The sequence below is a fragment of the Maylandia zebra genome, linkage group LG4 (assembly GCF_041146795.1).
Source record: "Maylandia zebra isolate NMK-2024a linkage group LG4, Mzebra_GT3a, whole genome shotgun sequence".
In the NCBI taxonomy this organism is placed as follows: domain Eukaryota; kingdom Metazoa; phylum Chordata; class Actinopteri; order Cichliformes; family Cichlidae; genus Maylandia; species Maylandia zebra.
The window spans coordinates 4,764,678-4,792,406 of record NC_135170.1 but is presented as its reverse complement, the minus strand read 5'-3'; the positions used below and the strand labels follow the sequence as shown (position 1 = coordinate 4,792,406).

The 27,729-nt window shown below is 41.4% G+C and overlaps 1 protein-coding gene across 5 annotated transcripts; it reads left to right on the top strand.

Annotated features, from left to right (window-relative positions):
• Positions 1 to 166: 166 nt before the first annotated feature.
• tnnt1 (troponin T type 1 (skeletal, slow)) lies at positions 167 to 27,729 on the top strand. Of its 5 annotated transcripts, none has more exons than XM_076882879.1 (15): positions 167 to 282; positions 10,074 to 10,101; positions 10,235 to 10,248; positions 10,645 to 10,716; positions 10,920 to 10,937; positions 18,750 to 18,770; positions 19,228 to 19,246; positions 19,358 to 19,418; positions 20,449 to 20,565; positions 20,684 to 20,761; positions 23,583 to 23,696; positions 23,801 to 23,910; positions 24,822 to 24,912; positions 27,359 to 27,399; positions 27,487 to 27,729. In XM_076882879.1, exons 2-15 carry the CDS (start codon positions 10,076 to 10,078, stop codon positions 27,530 to 27,532), a joined length of 828 nt encoding a protein of 275 aa, XP_076738994.1. In that variant the 5' UTR covers positions 167 to 282; positions 10,074 to 10,075; the 3' UTR covers positions 27,533 to 27,729. The 5 variants fall into 5 exon arrangements, with proteins under 5 accessions (XP_076738994.1, XP_024657893.2, XP_014266550.2 ...); XM_024802125.2 differs by having other exon boundaries at positions 19,225 to 19,246; XM_014411064.2 differs by lacking the exon at positions 18,750 to 18,770.

Sequence of the window (27,729 nt, the reverse complement as noted above, 5' to 3'; positions counted from 1 at the left end):
CTGCCTCCCTTTAATCCGCCTGTGGCCCCTGGCTCCAGCCACACATACACATGTGCATGCTTTTGCACACAGACTTGCAGTTATTCTTGTATTGTATAGTCAGACACTCAGTAATTCTCACAGCATGCATACACGCATAGTCATTCAGATAGCACACGTGCACTCACTGTGCCACGCCGCCGCTCTCTATAAAACTGCCCTGGTCTCTGTACAAAAGCCATTCTGTCTGTCCCTGTCCCTCTGTTTGCCTTTGTCGTCTGCTGATACCCCATCATCACACAGGTATGTCTTTCAGGCTTTTAATGAGATCTTTCTGGGGTTTTATTCTCACCAGTTAGCATAATTAAACAGTTAGACAATTAAACATCATAGAGTGCAAATTTTATAACCTTTTTTTTCTAATTTGATTTTTCTGGAGGTTTTTTTTTCCCTCTGTGGGATAATATAAGTAAAACTAAATTTGTAGTATGTTCATCCCTGAACGCAGCACAAAGGAGAAATCTGTAAAATACGAATATTAAAATCAGCAATTCAGGCCAGATAAAATAAATGGAAAACACGGCAAACTTAAATGTGTTAATATGAGAGAAAAATCCAAATAAATTTTAGATTTGTTACTGCACAGGACAATTGTTAAGGCAGCAATTAAGTGTTCAAGGAGAGGTCAACACAACACAGTTGTTGTATAGCTTCTTCAGAGTTTGCTGTCTGACAGCAAATTAACTCTTATGAGTATGTGTGTGCGTGTGTAGCATATAGGGCTGGGTATCGTCACTGATTTCTAGAATCGATTCAATTCCGATTCACAAGGCCCCGAATCGATTCGATCCACGATTCGATTTAATTCGATTCGATTTAAATCTGGGAAATTTTGACAGTCAGAAATATTATAATTCAGATCAGTACATTTACATATTTTTGTATCAATAAAAAGGAAGCTGACACACGCAAGACTTTATCACAGGTGTGAGCGTCACAGCAGAGGCCTTTGTGTCAAAGTAGCTGAGGATAAAACACAGAAAAACATGAAGGTGATTTTCCTGGCCTGGGATTTTATAAAAATATTCTGCAGTACATCAAAAACGAAAGAAAACCATTAATCAACATATGAACATCACCTCTGAAGTTACAGCGGTTTTATTACAGACACAGCGTTTTGCATTTTGAATCATTTTAAAAAGTTTACATTTCTTCAGTATTGAACAGCAGAAATGAGGTTTTCTTTTCGGAAGAATGTAAAAGGGAAAAAAACAGCGGCTGACAGCCTGTAAACAACAGTAGACTTGTGCGTAACAAGCAAGCGAATAATGAAGAAAGCGAAACTGTTCTTGAAGTACAGAGAGAGAGCTGTGCATCGCGGTGGAAGCAAAACAGTAAAAGTCAGAGTGAATTCATGACGATGTTTATGTGAAGCGGTTGGATCTTCTTTTGCTGCTGGTTCGGTCAATATTGTTTGGAGAGAGATCAAACTAACAGCTTTAGAATCGGCTCATAAAGGGCGTGAACACAAAGCGCGGACCCGCCGACAGATCAGAGTCAGCGAGCTGTCGGCTTTCAGCCCCGACTGTGAGAAAGGCGACATCTAACTGATTCTGATCCGCGGGTCGCGCTGTGTGTTTAAGTCTTTGTGCAGAATCCGTGTACCTGCTCTCATTTACTGTTTTAACTGTTTGGTGGTTCTTGAAATTTTGTGAGATGTCACCTGAGATTCTGGCATTTTGGGCAAAATAAATTTATATTAAAAAATCGATTCAGGATTTTAATGAATCGATTTTACGTTATCCAAGCCAGAATCGATTTTAATCGATGAATCGATTATAAAAACCCAGCCCTAGTAGCATACCACCATCAGCGCTGTGGCTTTGCGGTCACTGTCAGCAGCAGACACAGTTGCTGATAGTCTGATATCAGACTGGTTCATTTAGCACTCGGATGATGTACTAACAAGTGTGCACAAATGTGCTTGTGGTACATTTCCAGCAGTTACATCATGCCTGTTTCTTTCATCATCCGGTTAGTCACTATCCAGTGTTTTTCAGGCCTGGATTGTTCCCGTGTTCAGTAGAGCCTTTATTTCAACAAAACAAACAACACAGTGGGAACTTGCATGTTCTCCCTGTGCTTGTACAGGTTTCTGCCAAGTATTTTGGAATCTTTCCCACATTTGGAAGATACGCATGCCATTTCAGTTGGACGTGTGTGAGGTGGATAAAGGGCATGGAGTACTGTATGACTGAAAATAGGGCTTGTAGTCTAAAGTACTTTGAATGGTCAACGAGACTAAAAAGGCGACTCATTAAGAAATAAAGTTACACTCCTGTTACACTAAGTTGGACACACAACCTAAAAACCACTGAAGCAGAGATGTGCTGACAACGATGGATACAAGCCTGTAAAAAAAAGCTTTTAAAAAAGCTGTTCTGGAATCATTTTTGTTTCCTTTTACAAACTGTTTTCCAAACTCCAACTTTCAAACTCTTTTGAGTATGACAACACAATAGCTCGTACTCAAAATAAACTAATGATATATTGTGCTGTGCGCTGTGCATGACACACACACACACCTGTTGTCCTTGACTAAAATTAACCCACTAAAGCCTGTGCTAGTTGCTCACTGAAACTTGACCCTTCTCCAGATCCCCTGGTTTACTTATCCTCCCTCCATTCAGTTCCAAATAGGCACTTTCCAGCTATACCGGCAAGAAGTGTTGAAATATAAATATTTAAGGAATCCAATTGTCATTTCTCTCATTACCATGCGTCATAACTTTATTCATAGGCTTCACTGCTGTAAAAAATAGCTGGGCCCACCCAGATGTGGGCCTACAGTCACAATGAAACCAGTAAACCAGTTAGGTTGGTGTTCATTCCAAATCCACCTCAGTCAATGCACTGAAAACACTTTTGTTATTCTTGCAAGAAAGCACAACCCACTCGCCCAATGGGAGAGGAGAGCTTGTTTAATTAAGGTTTTACCCATCGTTGTACTTTCAGACACATGGCTTTGATTTGAGTTTACATGGAGGTTAATGCGTTTTTCTGTCTGCACTCCAACAATATCTCATGCTCAGTTCCTGTTTTCGTTGTTCCCTGACTTTCAAACCACGCTGTTCTTGGAAAATGTTATTCATATTTTTCATTTGGATCCATGACAAAGTCTGTTAGAATGAGAAATAGCTGTAAAAATCGGGTGGTACAGCTGCAGGAAATGTCACTTCATAAAATGAATGATATTAATGAAGCTCTAGGATTTTACATTCCTGATAAGAAGTGTTTTGAGCAAACAATTGCTCTGCAGCTCTATTTAAAAGGTGTTAATTAACCAGTATTATAAAAGCATTAAAATAAAAGTTCAAATTCATTAAAAATGAATTTAAATGAAATGCAATCCAGCTTTATAACTAGGGGTGGGTTTTGATTATCCAATATTATCCAAGCCAGAATCGATTTTAATCGGAAAATCGATTCTAGCTTGGATAATATGATATCGATTCATTAAAATCCTGAATCGGTTTTTAAATATAAATTTATTTTGCCCAAAACGCCAGAATCTCAGGTTAAACCTCACAGAAGTTTGACAACCAACAAACAGCTAAAAACTTAAATGAGAGCAGGTTGCACAAATCCACCGTTATACAGCGCTGTCGTTTTTGTTTTTTTTGTTTTTAATTTAACTGTTTTCCGACAAGAAAGTCTCATTTCTGTTCAATACTGAAGAAATGTAAACTGTTTAAAATCATGCCAAATTGCAAAATGCTCAGCTGTGTCTAATCCAACCTCTGTGACTTTGCTTCACTTCAGCAGCATCAGGTAATACTTATATGTTAATTCATGGTTTTCTTCCATTTTTGATCTACTGCAGAATATTTTTAAGGTTATCTGCCATAAGTGTCCGTTACTGGGAATTTACTGCTAGCTGTGTTATTTTAATTAACAATCATGATGCCCATCATGTGTTTTGTAAGAGAAAGATGTGTAATATTGTTTTGAATGAACATAGCTAAGAGGGTGGACAGGAAGGGTGTAACGTTGGACCCAAGAAACATACGCTGGAGCGAATATGATGACAGCATAACTTTTGTTTAATACTGTGGTTTGTTTACTGGGACACAGACACTCCCGCTCTCTCTGCTGTCACGTCCGCTTCTCCCCTCCGACTGTCACTGCCAACATATAAAGAGACACAATCACTGTCAGATCCCAGCACACCTGTTCACCCCGCCCCTGCGCCGCCCCGGGAGCTCACTGCGTCACCCCTCCTCTGCAGCTGGCCAGAGACCACAAAGGACATTACATGAAAGGCCCCTTCATCCAGCATTTAATAAATGGCGTGGACACGGGTGCTAAACAAGGCCTTTCTGCTATAAAGAGTAATCAAAATCCCAGAAAGGTTAACCCTCCTTTCCACGTGAGTGTGTGGAATTTGCTTTATGTTTTATACATACCAAATGATTTGGAGGTGTACTTTTGGCATATGATCTTTAAGTGTCTTTAAGTGAGACTGAATCTTTATAATATTTTGATTTAATGATGAGTCCTTTAAGATGAATAATTATGTCTATCCATGATAGTGTTTTGGATCAGTACGTTTCTGGAAGTTATATATCATGCACTAAGCTAAGCTAACCTGTGGCTAGTGTGCATAGAGAGAAAATTAAGGCCATGCTGCAACTCCGAATGCTGTGGCTGATTTATGTACAGGCCTTCCTCCATCTGTATATACACATGCACACAGAGTGAGGGGGTGAGTAACAACACATGGAAGATTTCAGATTTTAAGACGTAGCATTAAGGAGCCGATGGGTATGCCAAAGCTGTGGGTCTAATGCTGGCACTGCATCACAGCCTAGAATAACAATTCTGCCTCTTTCAGTTCAACTGCACAAATTCATAAATGATTCAAGACGAAAGGAAAAGGACCAGGCCACGATGGAAATGGTGATAAACGGGTCTTGTGATTTATTTATTTTTTTAATTGTTAACAGACCGGTCTTCCTACATGGAACTTTTTTCACTGTCTGTTAAACTTAAATCTAAACAGGAAATCAATCAAACACTCTTTCAAGCTCTCTCTCACACTGTGCTTATACTGTAATGTGCAAATGTGCTGAGCCAACATTACCACATTGTAGTTTCTAAATTATATTGCTTTGTTGGGTCAGTTTTCACATTTTAATGGGTTGCTAACGTGACACACCGCTTACAAAGTTTAATCAGAATTCCTTCACAATTTTTTGAGCTATCATGTTTACAGACACAATGATGCGCATTAACACAACCAAAAACATAACCTCCTACGTGGAGGTTATGAGGCTGACTCAAGACTTTTGCACAGTACTGTATTAGGGCACACAATAATGCGACAGGGACCGGAGCGCCTGAGATGAACTGATGAAAGAGCTTCATAGTTATCTGGCTGCTTGCAAAATGCTCGACTGAACATTTGAAGCTTGGAATTGAGCCACCTCCACCACCACCTTTCCAAACCACACCTGCTAACCTGTCAGACGCACCATTGAGAGAGTGCACTGAGGACAAACATCAAGAGAGAGAAGGGAGACACTAGAAAGTGAGAGAAACCCTATCTCTCCTGCTCTTTATGTGTTTGACCCCTGTCACATTCTCACCTGTTGACACTCCATCCATCTCCAACGTGTCCCCCTGCCAGGACAGTGTCAGCGCACACCCACTGTGAATGTTTGTCTCTGTGCAGGGTTTTATGTCAGAACAATGGCAGCTCCGATGGACAGTGTATGACTAAAAGCGTCACGATGGGGATTGTGTATTTTTCTGTCTCCAGAGTGATTAATCGCAGGAGCACAGAAACGTCAGTCACCTGTGATTTAGTGAGGACGACAAATGTTCCTTTGTTTCCATAGTCCAGCAAAAGCAGATTTTATATATATATATATATATATATATATATATATATATATATATATATATATATATATATATATATATATATATATATATATATATATATATATATATATATATATATACACCCAGCACGCCCCTGCGGGCGGTTTATCCTTCAAGCTCGGGTCCTCTACCAGAGGCCTGGGAGCTTGAGGGTCCTGCGCAGTATCTTAGCTGTTCCCAGGACTGCGCTCTTCTGGACAGAGATCTCCGATGTTGTTCCCGGGATCTGCTGTATGGAGCGCCAGGACTGCCATAATGAATTAATTAAATACACCATTAAATAATTAATTAAATGTGTCAATAATTAATTAAAATTGGAATTAATTAATTAAATAAATAGTTATGACACATGTAATTAATTAATTATTGACACATTTAATTAATTATTGACACATTTAATTAATTATTTAATGATATATTTATTTATTTCATTTTGGCAGTCCTGGCGCCTGGCTCTCATCATGAAATAATTTTATCTGTCAGCCTCACCCATCAAACTCAGGAGGCGGGGTTAACGCTGCCCATGCAGCTTCTCTAACATTTGATTGGTTGCCGTGCAAAGTAAGTCCAAACAGGTCGATCCTAGATAATCGATTGCTTGTGTAGACTTGGGGCAGCCAGGTATCCCAGAATGCAGATCAAATCACAGGCAGCAATGGTGGTGGTGTAGTTTTAAAATACCCCGTTTTTCTGTCACCAGCTACACTTTTAACGCCGTATGTCTGGTCAGGTTGTCAACATAGAACATGTTTGCAAAAGTGCTCAGATGTTTTCAGAGATTTCACTAGCTCTGCTAACAGTTAGCATGCAGAGTGCACCCAGGGGGTTACGTTAACCGGTTTGTTTACATATTCCACTCTCCGTGTTCCACATGTTGCATTCACAGATTCTCATTTTCACCGAACGATTGTCTCTTTCCGCCTGGTCTTGTGTCTCTGTGCTTCTGTAACATAAAGAACGAGCTGACATTTTTCTCACGAAACCAGCGATCAGCTCAACAGACCCTCAGTTTACCTGCATGCATCCTCCTCCTCATCTGTCAGCTGTTTAACACCTGCTGCTAATTCAAGAAACACGCCTACGTTACCTGGTGATAGTCACAGTTTAACTGGGCAGCCGGTGCTCGATATAAAGCAATGTCAGCGCATTTTTCTGCACAAGATAAGTAAATATAGTGTTTTCCCCGAGCGCAGAGCTGCTGGAGCTCGTTTCCTTACAGAGCACTTTCTAGGCGAACAGCTTTATCAGCGGCTGATGTCCAATCACCGGCACACAGCTTTCAAACCTCAGCTGAGTTTTAGCTTTAGGACTTCATTCACTCAGGTTCTGTCTGTCGGGTCACGTTTACTTCGCTGTTTTATTTACAACTGAGCAAATCGGTTTGGCTGAGGTTAAAGTTACGTTTCATAACTGCATAGTTTCACAGACGTTTAATGGTTCACTGGCACATGTGTTAGACTGAACTATCATCTAAATATCATCTGTTTTTTAATAGTTATTCAACTGTATTCTAAGCACCAGCTGTCTGTTAGAATGTGATTTTTTTTCTCTCTCTGTTGGCAGAGGTATAAAAATGCGCAGGAAAATCTGACATGCATGGCAAACTTCACCGACGATATTTAGGGAGGAATAAACACACATCAAACATAAATGAACCATTTGTCTGTCTCCATAATTGAGAGCATTTTCTCTTCTTACGTCAATACTCTCTCTCTCTCTCCTTTTTTTTTTTTTTTTTTTTTTTTTTTTGCTTTTTCGGTCATGTTATGTTTACCTGTCAAAGGCTTGTTACAAACTATGAAACACATCGTGCAGACTTCTGGATGTTAGAAGAAAACGAATACTGCTCATGAATGAGACTAAAGGCAGGAAGGTGTCCTTTAAAACATGTTAATAGGACCTCCCTGTTTATATCATAGTTTATGATATAGCACGTGTATTTCAGTAATAGCCTGCTGAGGCCACTATACGTGCTGGCCTCATATCAAATGTGAAGGCAGACTGAGTCTATGTTTGACGTTTGTTTATATCTAATCTTCCTTTTCAAACATTTAAACAGCAGCGAGTCTGCAGCTGAGGGAATACAAACTCAAACTGTCCGAACAGGTTTGCTCGTTTCTTGCGTGGATTCATTTGGTGATTCATTAAATGTATAACTGTTATTCTAATCTGCTGCTGAGTCTCTTACACTTTTCTTTATGCTGTATATTTTCACGTCTCTGGAATAGTTGGCAGTTAGATAGTCAGCTGGGAAACTTTGTGTTAACTCATGGAGCTGAGGATATCGTGGATATGCTGACCTCGCTGCGTGGTGTACAGAGCGAGGTCAGCATGATTAATATTCACAATAAAAATATTAGCCGAACATCATGAAGTCTGTATGTGTTTCATAGTGTCGAACAACCTTTGTACAGTTAAAGCCAGCAGTTACTACATGACGGAAACACCAACGTTATCTCTTTTATACACAGGTCACGCTGATTACTGAACAAAAACCCAAAGATCAGATGTTAAACAGATTTATTTGCTCTCTCTCCTCCTTAAACATGTTTTTAATGTTAGTTATAATTCAGAATTGGCGACTGAAACACGTAGGACACATAAGAACATCAGGAAATAAAACAGCGATAAATATAACCTCAGTAAAAGAAGTCAGCGGGGGTTACTACAGCTGTGTACCGGGGCCTGCGCTTTGTCGGTGGGATTGCTTGCGAGGCGAGCGGGTCTATCCCACGCTTTGCCGTGAGACTGGGCAGACATCTCCGAAATCATCGAAGCACTTTTGCAAAGAGGCTGTATCTTGACAAACCGACCAGACACATGAAGATTAAACCACTACATTCTCGGCTAAACAAATATTAAAACGGTATTTGGTAACACACAAACAGGGTTTTTCAAAGCTCAGTTCTGTTAGTTTCAACATGCCGGTTGTTGTGTGCTAGAAACAATGGCCACCAGGCCAAAGCAATGGTTTTGACTCGATCAGCGTTAACCCCGCCCCCTGAGTTTGATGGGTGAGGCTGACAGATAAAATTATTTCATGATGAGAGCCAGGCGCCAGGACTGCCAAAATGAAATAAATAAATATATCATTAAATAATTAATTAAATGTGTCAATAATTAATTAAAATGTGAAATACATAAATAATTAATTAAATGTGTCAATAATTAATTAATTACATGTGTCATAACTATTTATTTAATGAATTAATTCCAATTTTAATTAATTATTGCCACATTTAATTAATTATTTAATGGTGTATTTAATTAATTCATTATGGCAGTCCTGGCGTTCCATACAAAGACTATACAATTTATCTTGTATATAACAAATATATATATATATATATATATATATATATATATATATATATATATATATATATATATATATATATATATATATATATATATTTGTTTTCTTCATCTGTCACATTTGGTGTGCAGTCACTGCATTGTTTTGAAATGTCACGTTTCACCCCTGGTAGCCATTTAAAAACTTGTTGTTTCCCTTTTAAAGTTAAATTTTTCTATCCATTTTCATCGTCCAAGATAAATTGTATAGTCTTTGGACGTCCCTGTGTGTTTGCTTGTTTTAATTCTGGGCAGCCCGTAGTATACCATCAGTCTCCATGTACTGAAGGAATAAAGGGTTCCTTTGTCCTTGTAGGCTCTGCTTTAAATGGGGCAAAATTATATAACTGTTTAAACAACAGGATCGTTGCAGTTCTCATTTTTGACTGTGGCTCAGAAAGTAGAGTGAGTCAGTTGATCCCTGCTCCTCTAGTCTGCATAGCAATGTCTTTGTGGGCTCTTTTTATGGAAACCCACCTGGCAGCCAGGTGCTTTCACCAGAGTGTGTGGGGCTTGTAGTAAAAAGAGCTCTGGGTGCTCCATTAGAGTCAAAAATGAGACATAAGTGCCGGTTCATTTTACCATTTCCCCTGACTTTCAATTTGCTTTTGTATTTATTCCCTAATTTTAAGATGAGATAATACTATTTTCTTTTCAATAATAAAAACATTAATCACTGCACTCTTTTGTTTTATAAAAATGCATTAGTTAGTTATGCAATCAGTTGGAAAAAGTCTTTTGCATTTATGTTTAACATCTTGGCGTCATCATCCTGCATTTTGATTTTGTTGCAGGCATGTCAGACGCAGAAGAAGAATACGAGTGAGTGAAATAGAACTTACAAGAGTTTTTCATTTGATGTCACCTCTCAGCTTTCACACTAGTGCAAATCCATGAGCTGACAGGCCTACTGATAAATATTGGTTTTCTCTCATCCTTTTTCTCACCTCTCCAGGGATCAGACAGTGGGTAAGTTCAGTCAGATCGGTCCATATCAGTCACACGCATAGTGCAGTAAAACCATTATGCCTTAAAAATATACTCTTTGAAGTGGAGTAAGTTAAATGTAAAGACCTCAGTAAAAACTTTCCTGATTAGCTTATGGTGTCTTTGTAACTTGATCACTTTGTCCATTATTGTTTCTGTTGGTGCCAAAAAAGCCAACAAACCAGGGTTCGCTTTACAGCAGGCCAACCCTGTGTTGGTTTGTTCACAAGACATGTCCACCTTTTAAATACACTATATAATCAGCATGGGTCTTTAATATGGACAAGACACATTAAATCAGACACATATAGTAATATAGTGACTGTACTATTGTACACACATCTGACGTGGTCTTTATCTTTGTTTTCCTTCTCCCAGAGGTTGAGGAGGAGCCTGAGCCTGAGCCTGAGCAGCAGGAGGAGGAGGAGCAGGCGGAGGAAGATGGAGGAGGTAAGGTGTTGGAAAAACTGTTTCCATTGCGAATGGATGAGAATTTTTCTCAATCTCCAGAGATGCTCTCAAAGAGTTGGTCAAGCACTCTTATTCATAAATGTTGCGGATGAACTGACCTATCACTTTTCCCTGTGTCCTTCTTTCCCTTGTTTCCCAACATTGTTGGCTAATATTCTGCTGTTGTTCTTATGGACCATCAGAGCAACAAGAATATCAAGGTAGGGTGATTCACACCAGCTTGAGTCTCAAGTTTGCCACATTTCATTTCATTAGTCACTCACTTATCAGCAGACTGAAAACTTTAAATGATTCAGAGTTTAGACACCACTTGTATACACACACACACACACACACACACACACACACACACACACACATCTATCTATCTGTATACACACACACACATATATATGCATATATGCTTGTCGTTGCAATCTGTGTTTTAAAGGAGCAAACACTCAAAACAGAAGTTAATTATAATATTTGTTTGAGTGTGCCGTTTAAAGCTGCAGTAATAAATGTTGCTTTATTGGATCAAGTTATGTATAATGTGACAAGCTTAGCTCATAAAAACAAATGAACTGGGAATTTTACAAACTCTGTAATTGCCCTGTGCTCCGAAATTTAGTGACTTTCAGTTCATTGTTGGGGTTTTGCGGACCACAACTTTACTGTAAGAAGCTTTTTACTGTCCAGTACCACATAGCAGTTAGACAAGTTGGCAGCTAAGTGTAACCACTGTGTAATTAGCAACTAAAGCTACAGAAGCGGTCCTTAGAAGCTGGGTTTGCTTGATACAAATGGATAGAATTCATTAATATCAGCTGGATACTTATAACATGAAAGAAGCACATTAGTTCAGTTTTAAAAGCTCAGTAAAACATCATAATATTATATGAAGCTTCTGTTTTGGAAAATTTTTTCCTTTTAAAACTTGTACTATGTTTTCATTTCTTCATCTGGAACCATTCGAAATATTCTGGCGTTCATTATTACACAGAGTGCAAAGTGTATAGATGTGTTTCCTGCGTTTCCAACATGAAATCAGTTTGACCTCACAGAACATCTATGAGTCAAACTAAAAGGCATGCAAAAACATCTACATTTTGCAATAATGAATGCTCACAGAATATTCCAAAAGGCTACATTTCCCACAGCCACCATGTGCCAGTGTAGAACTGGCTCTAGTTGCATGATGGGAAATGATAGTTTTAAAGCAATAGCTAAGCATTTTGGAATATGTGCTTATTACTTGGATGCTAAGATTAGATGAGATGGTTGATAGAACTCCATCTTTTAGTAAAAGCTACAGCTAGCTGCCAGCTAGCTTAGCTTAGCCCGAGAGCTGGGGGGAAAAAACTAGCTAGCTACCAGCACCACTAAAATGAGTTTATTAGTGGCAACTTACAGAAACAGTGTTTCCACGTTTCCAGTCTTGGGCGTAGATTTGTATTTACAGTACAACTTTAAATACTCTTGTTACGCCCCAGTCTAGGGGTACAGGAACGCAACACAAGTTTGAAAGAATTGCCCCGCCCTGGTCCCCAAAACCATACACAAAAGGAAACCAATTTCTTAGTGAATCGTGATTTATTTTTCTGCACTGCAAAAATGAAGCTCCGGGGTGAACAAAGGCCAAAATAACAAACAAAACAAGCTAAGTCAGGAGGAGGTGTTATCTACAACCCTATGTGAAATCAAATATCAAACAAAAGACAAGCGCTACACCTAACTCCCTAACTGAAATAAACAGGAGAAAACAGTGCAAGGAAAAACAATAAGGCAGCTCACCCCTTCTGTTGCAGTGCTATTTACAAGGCTATTTACAATGAAAACTAATGTACACACTATATACAAAACTCCAAAAAAGTCGCACAAAGTCACAGGCACAAAAGTCTCAGGTTTTGGAGGCCAGGGTCAGGTCTGCTGCTGCTGTCAGTGGCTGCCCCGGGACAACTGCTGGTGAGGGATTTGAATGAAGATCACATGGCCAGGGGACCAATCAGCAGCCGTCAGCTCATCCACTCCGGGACCTGCAAAGACTTAAAGGCACAGACAACAACAGCCACCAAAACAGATTATGGACAGGGCCATAACACCCCCCTTCCCAAGACCAAACATCTCCCCTAAAGATGTTTGGCGCTTAGGGGTTCCGAAAACCACGTGACAGCGCATCTGCCAGTACATTCTCTGTCCCTTTTTTGTGATGGATCTCCAGATTGAAATCTTGTACTAAGAGGGACCATCTCATGAGCCTTTGGTTAGAATTTTGCATTCGGGTCAAAAACACGAGGGGGTTGTGGTCTGTGTAAACAATGACAGGTGCTGAACTGGAACCGACATAGACCTCGAAATGCTGTAGAGCAAGCAATAGAGAGAGGGCTTCTTTTTCAATGGTGCTGTATTTCTGTTGGTGGGAGTTGAATTTTTTCGAAAAGTAACCAATTGGGTGATCAACACCCTGCCTATCCTCCTGCAACAGTACCGCACCTGCACCGTTGGCGCTGGCATCCACCTCAAGTTTAAACGGATGTGTGAAAACAGGAGCGGCAAGTACTGGTGTGCTGCAGAGGAGAGCTTTGGCAGACTCAAAAGCATTCTGGCATGTGGGGGACCATACAAATGGTTTTGACACACTTGTGAGACTGGTGAGAGGTGCAACTACATCTGCAAAATTCTTACAGAAGCCACGATAATAGCCGGCCATACCAAGGAACCGGCGAAGCTCATGTCTAGTGCGAGGCACAGGGAAATCTAGGATAGCCTGGACTTTAGCCAGCAGGGGGCGCACCTGTCCCTGACCCACCTGCTTCCCTAGATAAGTCACAGTGGCCTTACCAAAGTCACATTTGGCAAGATTTAGGGTAAGGGATGCCTCTTGTAATCTTTCAAAAATCTCCGTGAGTGTTCCAAGGTGATCTGACCAAGTCTCTGAATAGGCTACAATGTCGTCTAAGTACACTTCACAGTTTGTGACACCACCTAAGACAATGTGCATAAGGCGTTGGAATGTGGCAGGGGCATTTCGAAGGCCAAAAGGCATGACGGTGTATTGGAGGAAGTGGTCCGGAGTGACAAAAGCAGAAATTTCAGATGCACGCGGAGTGAGGGGAACTTGCCAATAACCCTTTAATAAGTCCAGTTTGGTGACAAACTTTGCGGAGCCAACCCTGTCAACACAATCTTCCATGCGGGGAAGAGGGTAGGAGTCGGGTTTGGTCACACTGTTCACTTTTCGAAAATCACTACAAAAACGTGGAGTTTTGTCTTCCTTCGGCACAAGAAGGCATGGGGAACTCCAGGCACTCGAACTAGGGACAGCAAGACCATTTTCCAGCAAGTAGGAAACTTCTTGCTGAAAAAGTGCACGTTTGGTAGGGTTCACACATAAGCGTGTTGTTTGATCGGAGGGTGGTCACCTACATCTATGTCATGTTCGAGGACAGTAGTGCGAGACGGAGTGTCAGCAAACAGAGATGGGTAAGTATTGATCAGAGAACACACATCGGTCTGGGCGGCCTCATCTAAATGTTTTAGGTGGGAATTCAACTTATCCAATACTTCAGAGTTTCTGAGTCGGGAGCAACCCTCAGCACAAACGAAAGCTAAGCCATCACTTTCTGGGCTATACTGAGACGGGGATGCTGGCACAACTACCGACACGGCAGACAGCGCAGCAGGGGATGAGGAGGAGTTTACACCTGCATCACGAACAAAATAAGGCTTCATCAGATTAACATGACACACACGACGCTTTCTCCTACGGTCTGGGGTACCTATAACATAATCTGTGTCACTCAGTTTCTCTTGGACAGTATAGGGCCCACAGAACTTTGCCTGGAGAGAGGATCCAGGAACGGGTAGGAGAGTCAACACTTTGTCACCCACTTCAAATTTTCTCTGCACGGACTTTTTGTCGAATTTCCTTTTCATTTTTTCCTGAGACGCGGAAAGAGCCTCGCGTGCAATTTCGCATGCTTTATGCAGACGCTCCCTAAAACAACTTACGTAATCTAATACGTTCTGCTCGGGGGTAGCTGTGTCGGACAGATATCTCTCTTTAAGCAGCCGCAGGGGACCACGCACTGTGTGTCCAAACACCAGCTCTGCGGGACTGAAACCCGTGGACTCCTGCACACTCTCCCTCACCGCTAGAAGGAGAAGTGGCAGACCTTCGTCCCACTCTCTTCCTGACTCGAGGCAGAACTTCCTCATCATGGCTTTTAAAGTCTGGTGGAAACGCTCAAGCGCACCCTGTGATTCGGGGTGATATGCACTGGATTTTTGATGCTTGATGGATAGCGATTTTAAGACCTGAGCGAATATCTTGGACATGAAGTTAGACCCTTGGTCTGTTTGAACTGATTTGGGCAAACCGAAAAGGGAGAAAAAGTTTACTAATGCTCTGACAATGGCTTTGACTTTGATAGTGCGTAACGGAATAGCCTCGGGGAAGCGTGTGGCGGCGCACATTAAAGTCAAGAGGTACTGATGTCCTGACTTGGTTTTTGGAAGCGGACCTACACAATCGATGATTATGTGCTCAAATGGTTCGCCTAAGGCTGGGATTGGGTGCAATGGAGCAGGAGGAATAACCTGGTTGGGTTTTCCGCTGACCTGGCAAACGTGGCAAGAGCGGCAATATTTGGTCACATCAGTCTTCAAACCTGGCCAGAAAAAGTGACGCAGAATACGAAGGTAGGTCTTCCTAATTCCTAAATGTCCAGAGAAACTGTCATGTGCTAGGCTGAGTACTTGGTGTCGGAAATTTTGCGGTACAACTGCTTGTTGAAATACGTTCCAGCCAAGATCACTAGAGGAGGGAGGATGCCATTTGCGCATTAACACATCATTTTCAATGCTGTAGACACGGGGATTCTGATCGCTTGAATTTGCAGCAAGTAAACATTTGGCCAAAGTCGGGTCATTCTGTTGCGCATGAATGAAATCTGTTTTGTTTACCTCAAAAGACAGGTCAGGTGTAGCGGGTAGCAGTTTATCAGACACACATTTTTCAGCTTTTTCCACAGGCAGTTCAGCTTTCTCAGGAACAGCTTCAGAACATAGAAAAGAGTCAGACAAGTCAACATCACCATATTTACGCTTGTGGGCGCGTGTGACAACACAGGCAGGAAAAACAGAGGGCAGACTGTCAGCAGCAGACTCGGAAACAAAATCAAAATCATCGACGGGGTTTTCAATTACTTCAGGGATCGGGAAAACTTTCCCATTGGCTAGATCATTCCCCAGAATCATAGTAACCCCCTGCACGGGCAAGCGAGCGCGCACCCCAACTGTTACCGGGCCCGAAACGAGAGGCGACTGTAGGAAGACTCTGTGCAGCGGAGCTCGTAACACACTCATTTTCACTCCCCACACGAGAGCATCAGCACCACAAAACGAGTTACTTGAGAAAGGCAACGCGCTTTCCAAAATGAGAGACTGGGCAGCCCCAGTGTCACGCAAAATTACAATCGGCACGCGATCCTCCTCTATTCCAGTCAGTGAGGCGAACCCTTGTGAAATGAATGGTCGGTAACTGCTGTCAAGACTGTCATTTCCTGGTTCATCACTGACGGGATTAGGAGTAGCAACCGATTGAACAAAACCAATGCTTTTTGGCTTTTTCCATGTGTGAGTTTGCTCTTTGCGACGGAGCGACGGACAACTGGCAATGAGATGGCCAGTATCATGGCAATAAAAGCATTCTCGGACAGTCATGGGGACCTGATCAGGGCGCGTTTGACGCTTAGGAGAAACCCTCAAACTCCTCGCAGGTTTCGACAACGGGGCACATTCACGGCGCACAGCTGAAAACGCAACGCGATGGGTCAACACAAACTCATCTGCGAGAACAGCAGCTTTAGACAACGAATCCACCTTTTGCTCATTGATATATACAACAACATTCTCTGGAAGACACGTTTTGAATTCCTCCAGCAGGACCAATTCTCTTAGCTGAGCAAAGTCCTTCACTTTACTTGCAGCTAACCACTTATCAAACAAGAGAGTCTTCTCCCTGGCAAACTCTACATGTGTTTGGTTGGCAGATTTTTCACACGACCGAAACCTCTGGCGATATGCCTCTGGAACTAGCTCATAAGCCCTTAAAATAGTGGATTTCACAATTTCATAATCCAGGCTGTCATCAATAGACAAGCTCGCACACACTTCCTGTGCTTTCCCCACCAATTTACACTGCAGCAACAAACTCCACACATCCTTGGGCCATTTCAAAGTGGTTGCGATGCGTTCAAAGGCATTAAAGTAAGAGTCAACCTCACTTTCTCTGAAAGGTGGCACTAAAGCAATTTGCCTGCTTGCATCAAATTGGTCAGAGGAGAGTGAATCAGAAGATTTACTCACAACTTTACTCACTGGGGTAGAGGTAACATTGCGCTGCAGGGAAGGATCCAGCTCCATAGCCCTTATGCGGAGATGCATAAGCTCAACTTCTTTGGACTTAGTCGCAAGCTCCACCTCTTTCAGGCGAAGGGCGAGCCCAAGATCCTCCGTAACCAATCCTGTTGATTGTCCGGCTGGGCTAACGTTTGGGATCTGAATGGCAGCAGGAGCCTCCGCCCCTGGCGACACCCGTCCACTGGGAGCTTTTGGGATGGTTGCAGCAGCTTCTGCTCCCGCATCCACCACCAAACCTCCAGTCGCCTCAACCGGCCGAGGTTTCGACTCCGCAAAAACCCCCTTATCCACCAGCTGAGCTGTCAGGCACTGCTTAATTTCTGCCTTTTTAGCATGTAAAGGCACACTAACATTAAACAAATCTGCCACCAACAACAAATCCGCCTTTGTGCATCGATCCAACTTATCCACGGTGGGTTGTAGTGCAAAATCATCCACATCAAAAGTCATTGTGACTAGATCACCCCCAACACTACAAGAAAACTGCCAACCAAAAACTGCAGACAACCCACAAAATACAATGAGCAAAAAGAATGGCAAAAGAAAAAAAAAAGGACGAGCCCCCACTTTATGTTACGCCCCAGTCTAGGGGTACAGGAACGCAACACAAGTTTGAAAGAATTGCCCCGCCCTGGTCCCCAAAACCATACACAAAGGGAAACCAATTTCTTAGTGAATCGTGATTTATTTTTCTGCACTGCAAAAATGAAGCTCCGGGGTGAACAAAGGCCAAAATAACAAACAAAACAAGCTAAGTCAGGAGGAGGTGTTATCTACAACCCTATGTGAAATCAAATATCAAACAAAAGACAAGCGCTACACCTAACTCCCTAACTGAAATAAACAGGAGAAAACAGTGCAAGGAAAAACAATAAGGCAGCTCACCCCTTCTGTTGCAGTGCTATTTACAAGGCTATTTACAATGAAAACTAATGTACACACTATATACAAAACTCCAAAAAAGTCGCACAAAGTCACAGGCACAAAAGTCTCAGGTTTTGGAGGCCAGGGTCAGGTCTGCTGCTGCTGTCAGTGGCTGCCCCGGGACAACTGCTGGTGAGGGATTTGAATGAAGATCACATGGCCAGGGGACCAATCAGCAGCCGTCAGCTCATCCACTCCGGGACCTGCAAAGACTTAAAGGCACAGACAACAACAGCCACCAAAACAGATTATGGACAGGGCCATAACAACTCTAATCCAGGTATTAGCTAGAAAGGTAATTGGTATATATTCCAAAAATAGCTAAATCCTGCAGCACCAGATATAACCTGGAGCTTCTTCTGGTCATTTCACACCTCTTTTCCCATTCATTTATCACGTTTTTTCCCCCTCTATTTTTATTTATTTATCTATGTTTTACTTTCTTTTGTTTTTCACTTCCTTCTTCTGGATCTTTACAACTTCATTTCTTACTCATCCGTATTTTGTTCTCCTTTCAATTTTTGTTCCCACTGTTTCCTTCCTACCACCTTTTTTGGTTGCTGCCTCCTCTTTCTTGCTTTGCTCATGTTCACACTTCACCCACAATTAACCCTCCTTTTCATTCCATATTTTCGTGTTACCATCCTTCCATGCTTCACTGTGTCTTTATGTGGATGGTCCTTCAGATCAAGATGCCCAGGAGGAAGGTGAGATCTAGTAGGCGTGCAGTTCCCTGAAGTGGTCACACTCATCACTTTCTGTTGGCACTGTGTTTACGTCATTAATTATCTAACACACTGAGAGCAGGTTAACTTTTGTGGTTCTCACTGGACTCTAGCCTTTGAAAGCTATGTTATGTAGTTTCCTAAGTTATTACTTTCCATATGCCTCATTTTCTGGTAAAATCTTCCAAGACAGCCTAATACAAACTATGTGGTCAAATTCATGTAGCCGTTTAGTGTACCCAAGCCCAGGTTTTTTAATAGTATTATTTCACATTTTGTTATAACATTTAAAAACCCCGTGTTGCATTTCTTTCTCACTCCCATGCTTGCTGTGTATTGAATGCAACATTTTGTATTTGACTAATGACAACCAGTCATTCTAAACACTTTTTACTCATATAGCCATTTGTTTTATCTTTGTCTCTCTTTTATTCAGAAGAAGAGCGCCCCAAGCCCAAGTATGTTCACTCCATCTGTTTTTCTTATGTTTTGTAGCAGAAAACAGATGTTCTCTATTCATTTAAAGAACTGCAGTCTCACTTTGAATCTGTCGTATTTTTTACCTTCAGACCCATGGTGCCACAACTTGCTCCCCCAAAGATTCCTGAAGGAGAGAGGGTGGATTTTGATGTAAGTCACAAACATGATATTAAACCAAAACATCTTAGTAATAAATCCACGGCAGACCTCACCACGTTTTCATAATTTTCAGCACACTTAATCATTATTTCACAAACTTGGCTGCAGCTCTCCCTCTGCCAGCCGCGCACATCACCCACAACACACCCTCAGGATCCAGTACCATTTATGCAGGGCGGCGTGATGAGCCAATGCAGCTCCGGTGCGTCAGCTTCTACTGCAGCCGTGCCGCAGCCACGCCCACCACAATCTTTATATTCCTTTTTTAATTTTTTTTTTACACTTTTCTCTTTTAAGTTAGCAATCACAGTCATCTTAATCTTAGTCAAGTTTCAATTTTGGAATTATTTCTGTTTCCTTTACCCTCACTGTCCCTGCATATTCCTAGCCTGTAACCAGATCCAATCCCTTTGCCAAACACATGCCAGCCAGGGCAAGAATAAGTTTGTTAATATCTGAGACTTGCTGCTGTTTTAGGTGTGCAAATTGACTTTAACACTGTGTACATACTCTTGCAGCATTTTAAGGACATTTTCTTTTAAGCGCTGTGGCTTAGATTGTTCTTCCACATCTGAATCGAAACTCATTGTGTAATATATCTTTCTATGAATACGGTGTTCCTCAGGGACTGGTAGTAGGATCACATCTTGTTGTGCACATGCGTCTAATTATACAATGTTATTTATTGTTATTATGCCAGAAACATTAATCTTCCTGTTACATTTAATTATTCCTGCAGCCTGTAGTCTATCTAAGATCTATCAACAGATATGCTACATTTTCTGAAAACTGTAACTGTCCCAAGAATTTCAAGTTTGGGTAAACTATTTGAAAAACAGTTTCTGGCCAGTACAGCACTGTAGTGAAGCTGGTAACACTCTTTCCTCACAGCAAGTAGATTCTTGGTTCAAACCAGCTGGTTGGTTCAGACCTCAGCATGTGGTCTTTGCATGTTTTATCTTGCACTTGTACTTGACCCTAAATCTTTTTCTAAGTTACAGAAACATTCTTCTTCCCCCAGGACATCCACAGAAAACGTATGGAGAAAGACTTACTGGAGCTACACACTCTGATCGATGTACACTTTGAGCAGAGGAAGAAGGACGAGGAAGAACTCATTGCTCTTATGGAACGAATTGTAAGTTTACTTTGCTACCAACACCTCTCAAAGCAGTTGAATCCAACAAATGAATCATGTGTAGGATAAATGCTTCTTCTGTGTTGTTCTTAATATTACATGTTTTGCTGTCCTGTAGGAGCGTCGTCGTGCAGAGAGAGCTGAGATCCAGAGGGTTAGAGCAGAAAAGGAGAAGGACAGACAGAACAGAATTGCGGTAACACTCTGACATAAGTCGTTTTAAGGAACAGTTCTCCAGGCTTCTTGAAGGATATTCAAAGCTTGTCTTCGGATGTTTGTCTGCCTTTTTCACCCGTTCTCTGTCACGGTGATCCTCAGTTAGCTTGCAAGTCAGATGCTTTCCAACAGTTTTAACATGGTGGATCAAAATCTGACTGTACTTTTCTACAATCATAATTCCATCATTTCTGACAAGATCCCCAACACCACTGGCTGGAATGGAGCCCCAAAGCATGACAGAGACTTCAGTGGGTTTAACAGATGGGCTGTAGACCCTCACTGTAGTCCCTTTCTCCTGACCTCCTTACTTATCAACAACAGTTTGAATCAAAAGTTTCCCGTGAATCCATCACTCCATAACACCCATTGCCACTGATTTTTATTCCACCAGCTTCTTCATCTTCTTCTCCCCCGTTGCCCATCCTTAACCTCCTAGGACCTGGCGTCCACATATGTGGACATCATATTTTGGGTAGTCGAGACCAAAATACCTATTTTTACTGTAGGGCCTGATATCTGCTTACGAGGACATTATGCTGCCACTGTTCTATCAAAATTTAAAACGGATGTCCTCATATGTGGCTCTCATTTTTCTCAGAAACAAAAATTAGGTAAAAATCAAAATCTGGTAATTCTTTGTTTTTACATTCATCAGGTCCCAATCGGCCCAAATAGCGAAGAAAAATTAAAAATGCTGCCATGAAAGGTTAAAGTGGCTTCATCACAGCGACTATTCCACAGAATATTGTGCAAAAATACGTCCGTCAAGATTTGTTGTCTTTAGTAATTTTTAGAGATTCAACTAAAGAAATGAGAACAAATGTGTTTTTGCAACAGGCTGATAGAAAGCTACAAATACTAAAGATACAATTTAAAAAATATGCTGACTGTAGGTTATGTGTAGAGACAACCTAACTCACTGTCTTTTTTATGATTGAACGTGCTATATATCAGTGTGTAGTGGCAAAACCCTGACCTCCAAAAATGGTCAGGTACAAGAACTTGACTGGAAATAAATGATACCAAACCGATGTCTAAAGACATAGGGAACTGTTGTTGAAGACCTCTTGGCTCCTTGGAAGCAGAATATAAAGAAATGAGGGGTTACTCTAGACCAGAGGTCTCAAACTTCAGTCCTCAAGGGCCGCTGTCCTGAATCTTTTCCATGTGTCCCTGCTGCAACACACCTGAATACAATTAGTAGGTCATTAGCAAGAATCTATAGAACTTGACTGCATGGTGAGGTGGCAACCCCTAACCCCACTCAAGTATACCCATATGGAAAAGATATATATAAATCTTATAAAGTTTGTATCTGTCTTGTGTGAAACTTGTATGAAAAGCATACAAGAGTGAAAACAGATATAAGATCCCTTGAAAAATTATATAATGAAACTTGTATGTTTTGGACACTTACTAAAACAATGTATGAAAGTAATGAGAAAGTGGCCACTTTCATGAGTAAATCATAGAAGTTTTTACGATTTCTTTTCCATATGGGTATGTAAGTGTTTGGAAAAATGTACTTCTAAAAGTACTTTTATTGCACTATGTTAATTCACTCACGAGCTGCTGTAACATGAATCCAGTGGCTGAAATCATGCAGTCAAGAGCTGTGTCCCAAAACATCGGCTGCATCCTTCGGAGGACCCGGCCTTCGCGGTCTACGTGGGCCCGGTCCTTCGAAGACCGAGAAGGCCGGAAGTGCGAGGCTGTGAAATGGGACGGTCTACCCTTCAGATTTGCGTCACCGGAGTTTAACAAACTCGGCCGTCTGCTCCTTGCTATCTAAAATATAACAGGAGACTGCCGTAAATTCTCGACCGTCTCACACTTCTGTTTAATCGGTTTTCTGTTTAACGTTTATTCAGCTGTGGGAAAATCCCGGAGGAACCTACCCGATGGATTAATAAAGTTATATTTAATCTAATAATCTAATAACTTTGATCTCAGCCAAACCGATTTACTCCGGAACAAATAAAACACAGAAAAAAGGAAAACAATTATTTCCAATTTTTAAGTTATCCGAGTGACTTATATATCATGTTTAACCTGAGTAGCGAAAGACAGCGGGGGTCTGAAAACGATGAAGCCGGGAGTCCACTGCTCTCGCTGGCTCGAGTGACCATTGAACCCCCCGGCTTGCTATCGAGCGGGTGGGTGACAGACGTCTCCGAAAACGTCGGCACACTTTTGCAAATATGCGATGTCTTGATAAACCAAGCAGATATTTGTAATTTACACTGAAAATATGTTAAAAGTTTATTTTGTGGCCCAGAAAGATTAATAAGAGTAATTTTAAAACTCAGTAGCGTCATTGTTGGCAGCTGAAATTTGGCTGGGCTATGAATTCTGGGATATGGTGGGCCACGAAGGACACACCCGACCCATCCTTCAAATTCGGGGAAATGAAGGACGCATTTGTCGGCCGCATTTGAAGGAGTCAACGAATTGGGACAGCCTTCATCGCCTGGCTGTGATGTAATCAGCCTTCAAATGCGGCCTCCGGAGGATGCAGCCGACGTTTTGGGACACAGCTAAGGTCTACAGAGTCTAATAAACTACTAATTGTATTCAGGTGTGTTGCAGCAGGGACACATGGAAAAGATTCAGGACAGCGGCCCTCGAGGACTGGAGTTTGAGACCCATGCTCTAGACTTTGGCACAGTACCGTATGTTTTGAATTAAGAATACCAAATGTCAGTTCAGTTCTCTGGACATTTTACCACAGCGTGTCTCTCAGGTCAGCCAAACTGTTTCCAAATGTGTTTCTGGCTCAGTTTTCGTTCATCTGACAGGAAGAGCGTCACAGAAAAGAAGAAGAGGAGGCCAAGAGAAAAGCTGATGATGATGCAAAAAAGAAGAAAGTGCTGTCTGGGATGGGGGCGAACTTTGGAGGCTTCCTGGCCAAGGTAGACAAATGGCTGTTGTCAGTCTGGGGTGTGATGGTGATGATGAGATATGGAGTAAGTGTTTACATATAGAATAACTGTGAAACATATGTGTTCTGTCCCAGGCAGAGTCGAGGAAAGGGAAGCGCCTGACAGGCAGAGAGATCAAGAAGAGAACTCTGGCTGATAGACGGCAGCCACTAGCCACCGACACTCTGAGAGAGGACGGGCTGAAGTGAGTCTCCTCCAGTTGGGACTGTAGACAGCTAAGTAGTGATTATAATAAAATAACTACTATAACTTCTCTATAAAGCAGCCCACCTTTTCTTAAAGCATTTTCCAGAAACTCAAGATAGTGATGATGCAGCAATAATGTCATGATTTCAGCACAATGATTTAATGTATTTATAAAGCTCAAAGATCCAATGAATGAGTGGTTTGTAGAACCAACTTAGCTAGATTAATTAGACAAATCCACAGTCACTGACTACAAATGTGTAGCCTGCTACAAAAAGTAATTCTATCTATTTTTCACTTAAATGACTTAAAGCAGCGGTCCCCAACCCCCGAGGAGGATGTTACTCTCAGTGTTGTTGGCGCACTTCAGGAGGACGCTGCTAATAAAGTTACACAATCACACAGTGAATTTGCGTTTATTATTATATTTACAAAATACCACCGTTTTTGTCTCAGTCGTATCATTTTATTTTGTTGTATTTATCCGCCACACCTTAAAGGCCGGTCTGTGAAAATATTGTCTGACATTAAACCGGTCGCAAAGAAGGTTGGAGACCGCTGACTTTAAGTAAAGGAAGATCATTTCTAACTTTACGAACTCTGCGTTCTAAATCAAATCAAATCAAATCACTTTTTATTGTCACATCACATGTGCAGGCACACTGGCACAGCACATGCGAGTGAAATTCTTGTGTGCGAGCCCCACAAGCAACAGAGATGTGCAAACACAACAACACAAACGAGCAAAATACAAGAATGGCCAACCTGAAACTAATAAATATATGTACAATATATAATAGTGTATGCATTTCTGGATGTGTATACTAAATATTTTCCTACGTGTGTGTGTGTGTGTGTGTGTGTGTGTGTGTGTGTGTGTGTGTGTGTGTGTGTGTGTGTGTGTTCTAGGCAACGGGCCCAAGAAATGTGGAACTGGATCTACCAGCTGGAATCTGAGAAGTTTGATTTTATGGAGTGCATGAAACACCAGAAATATGAGGTAATACTGCAAACGCACCTCATCACTTTAAATGTCACTTTACCCTGCCAGTTTTGTTCTTTCCACTGTGCGTATGTTAGTGAACATTCGAAAATGGGAGGCTTTCTGTTTCATCGGCTGTGACATGAGGTCGGTTATGTAAACACAGGCAAGTGGGATATCCACCGAAACCTCAGAATCTTAGCTAAAAGATCATATAAATAATTTCCACTAGGGATCAATAAAGTATTCTGATTCTGATATAAACCATTTCTATGACCACCAAATACAGTGAAAACAACAAACCATTAAAAGAGCAGTTAAATAATTTCACGAAATTGACATAACACACAAACAAGTGAACCCCGTGTTCACTCTGACCACGTCTAACCAGCCAAACAACTAATTTTCTAAAAGCCAACATCTCACAGATTTCAAAACTGCAAGTTTCATCAAGCTCCGACCAAAGTTCAGCCGCAAAAGAAGACCACAAATAAACTGCTGTATACAACATCTCTCATCCAAACAAACATTATGAGCCCTTTGTTTCCACTGCTAAGTGCTCTCTACAGGGAGTGCAGAATTATTAGGCAAGTTGTATTTTTGAGGAATAATTTTATTATTGAACAACAACCATGTTCTCAATGAACCCAAAAAACTCATTAATATCAAAGCTGAATGTTTTTGGAAGTAGTTTTTAGTTTGTTTTTAGTTTTAGCTATTTTAGGGGGATATCTGTGTGTGCAGGTGACTATTACTGTGCATAATTATTAGGCAACTTAACAAAAAACAAATATATACCCATTTCAATGATTTATTTTTACCAGTGAAACCAATATAACATCTCCACATTCACAAATATACATTTCTGACATTCAAAAACCAAACAAAAACAAATCAGCGACCAATATAGCCACCTTTCTTTGCAAGGACACTCAAAAGCCTGCCATCCATGGATTCTGTCAGTGTTCTGATCTGTTCACCATCAACATTGCGTGCAGCAGCAACCACAGCCTCCCAGACACTGTTCAGAGAGGTGTACTGTTTTCCCTCCTTGTAAATCTCACATTTGATGATGGACCACAGGTTCTCAATGGGGTTCAGATCAGGTGAACAAGGTGGCCATGTCATTAGTTTTTCTTCTTTTATACCCTTTCTTGCCAGCCACGCTGTGGAGTACTTAGACGCGTGTGATGGAGCATTGTCCTGCATGAAAATCATGTTTTTCTTGAAGGATGCAGACTTCTTCCTGTACCACTGCTTGAAGAAGGTGTCTTCCAGAAACTGGCAGTAGGACTGGGAGTTGAGCTTGACTCCATCCTCAACCCGAAAAGGCCCCACAAGCTCATCTTTGATGATACCAGCCCAAACCAGTACTCCACCTCCACCTTGCTGGCGTCTGAGTCGGACTGGAGCTCTCTGCCCTTTACCAATCCAGCCACGGGCCCATCCATCTGGCCCATCAAGACTCACTCTCATTTCATCAGTCCATAAAACCTTAGAAAAACCAGTCTTGAGATATTTCTTGGCCCAGTCTTGACGTTTCAGCTTGTGTGTCTTGTTCAGTGGTGGTCGTCTTTCAGCCTTTCTTACCTTGGCCATGTCTCTGAGTATTGCACACCTTGTGCTTTTGGGCACTCCAGTGATGTTGCAGCTCTGAAATATGGCCAAACTGGTGGCAAGTGGCATCTTGGCAGCTGCACGCTTGACTTTTCTCAGTTCATGGGCAGTTATTTTGCGCCTTGGTTTTTCCACACGCTTCTTGCGACCCTGTTGACTATTTTGAATGAAACGCTTGATTGTTCGATGATCACGCTTCAGAAGCTTTGCAATTTTGAGACTGCTGCATCCCTCTGCAAGATATCTCACTGTTTTTGACTTTTCTGAGCCTGTCAAGTCCTTCTTTTGACCCATTTTGCCAAAGGAAAGGACGTTGCCTAATAATTATGCACACCTGATATAGGGTGTTGATGTCATTAGACCACACCCCTTCTCATTACAGAGATGCACATCACCTAATATGCTTAATTGGTAGTAGGCTTTCGAGCCTATACAGCTTGGAGTAAGACAACATGCAGGAAGAGGATGATGTGGACAAAATACTCATTTGCCTAATAATTCTGCACTCCCTGTAGCTCACATTCACACTCCAACAAACCCATCAAGAGCAACTCAGGGTTCAGTATCTCACCCAAGGATACCTTGACATGCAGACTGGAGTAGCAAGGGATTGAACATCAACCGTGGCAGATAACCTGCTTTACATCTTGAAGTAGACTATCTCAACAGTAGCAGTCAATTCAAAGATGTGTTTTTGATAAATAAATACAACTAGAAAGTAAAAATTTAAAAAAGAATAAATAAAAAAAAAAGCTCAACGTGTGTAAAAATTTGTATACACGTTTCAGCGTTTTACTCTAAACTCTATTCAACAGAATATGTTAATTGTGTTTCTGTGATCCTGCAGATCATTGTGCTACTGAACAGAATCCAACATGCCCAAAAATTGTGAGTAGTCACTTTTATACAAATAGTCAGATTTTACTCTTGTTTTTTCTTTTTTTAAATTTCCTCTGTTCTCCTGTTGTCCTCCAGCAAAAAAGGCCACGGCAAAGGAAAGGTTGGCGGTCGCTGGAAGTAAATCCGGGAAATTCCAAAAAGGAAAACCACAGGACAGATGACAGGGGAGAAAAAAATGAAGTCGCTGTGGGAATTAAACATTTCTTCTCCGTGCTTCTCTAGTATCAGAGCCTTTCTGCCTTCATTTTAAGAATGTGGTAGATATTATATCTCACTGCAAATGGATAATAAAATATACGCACTGTGTTTTGAGTAGCA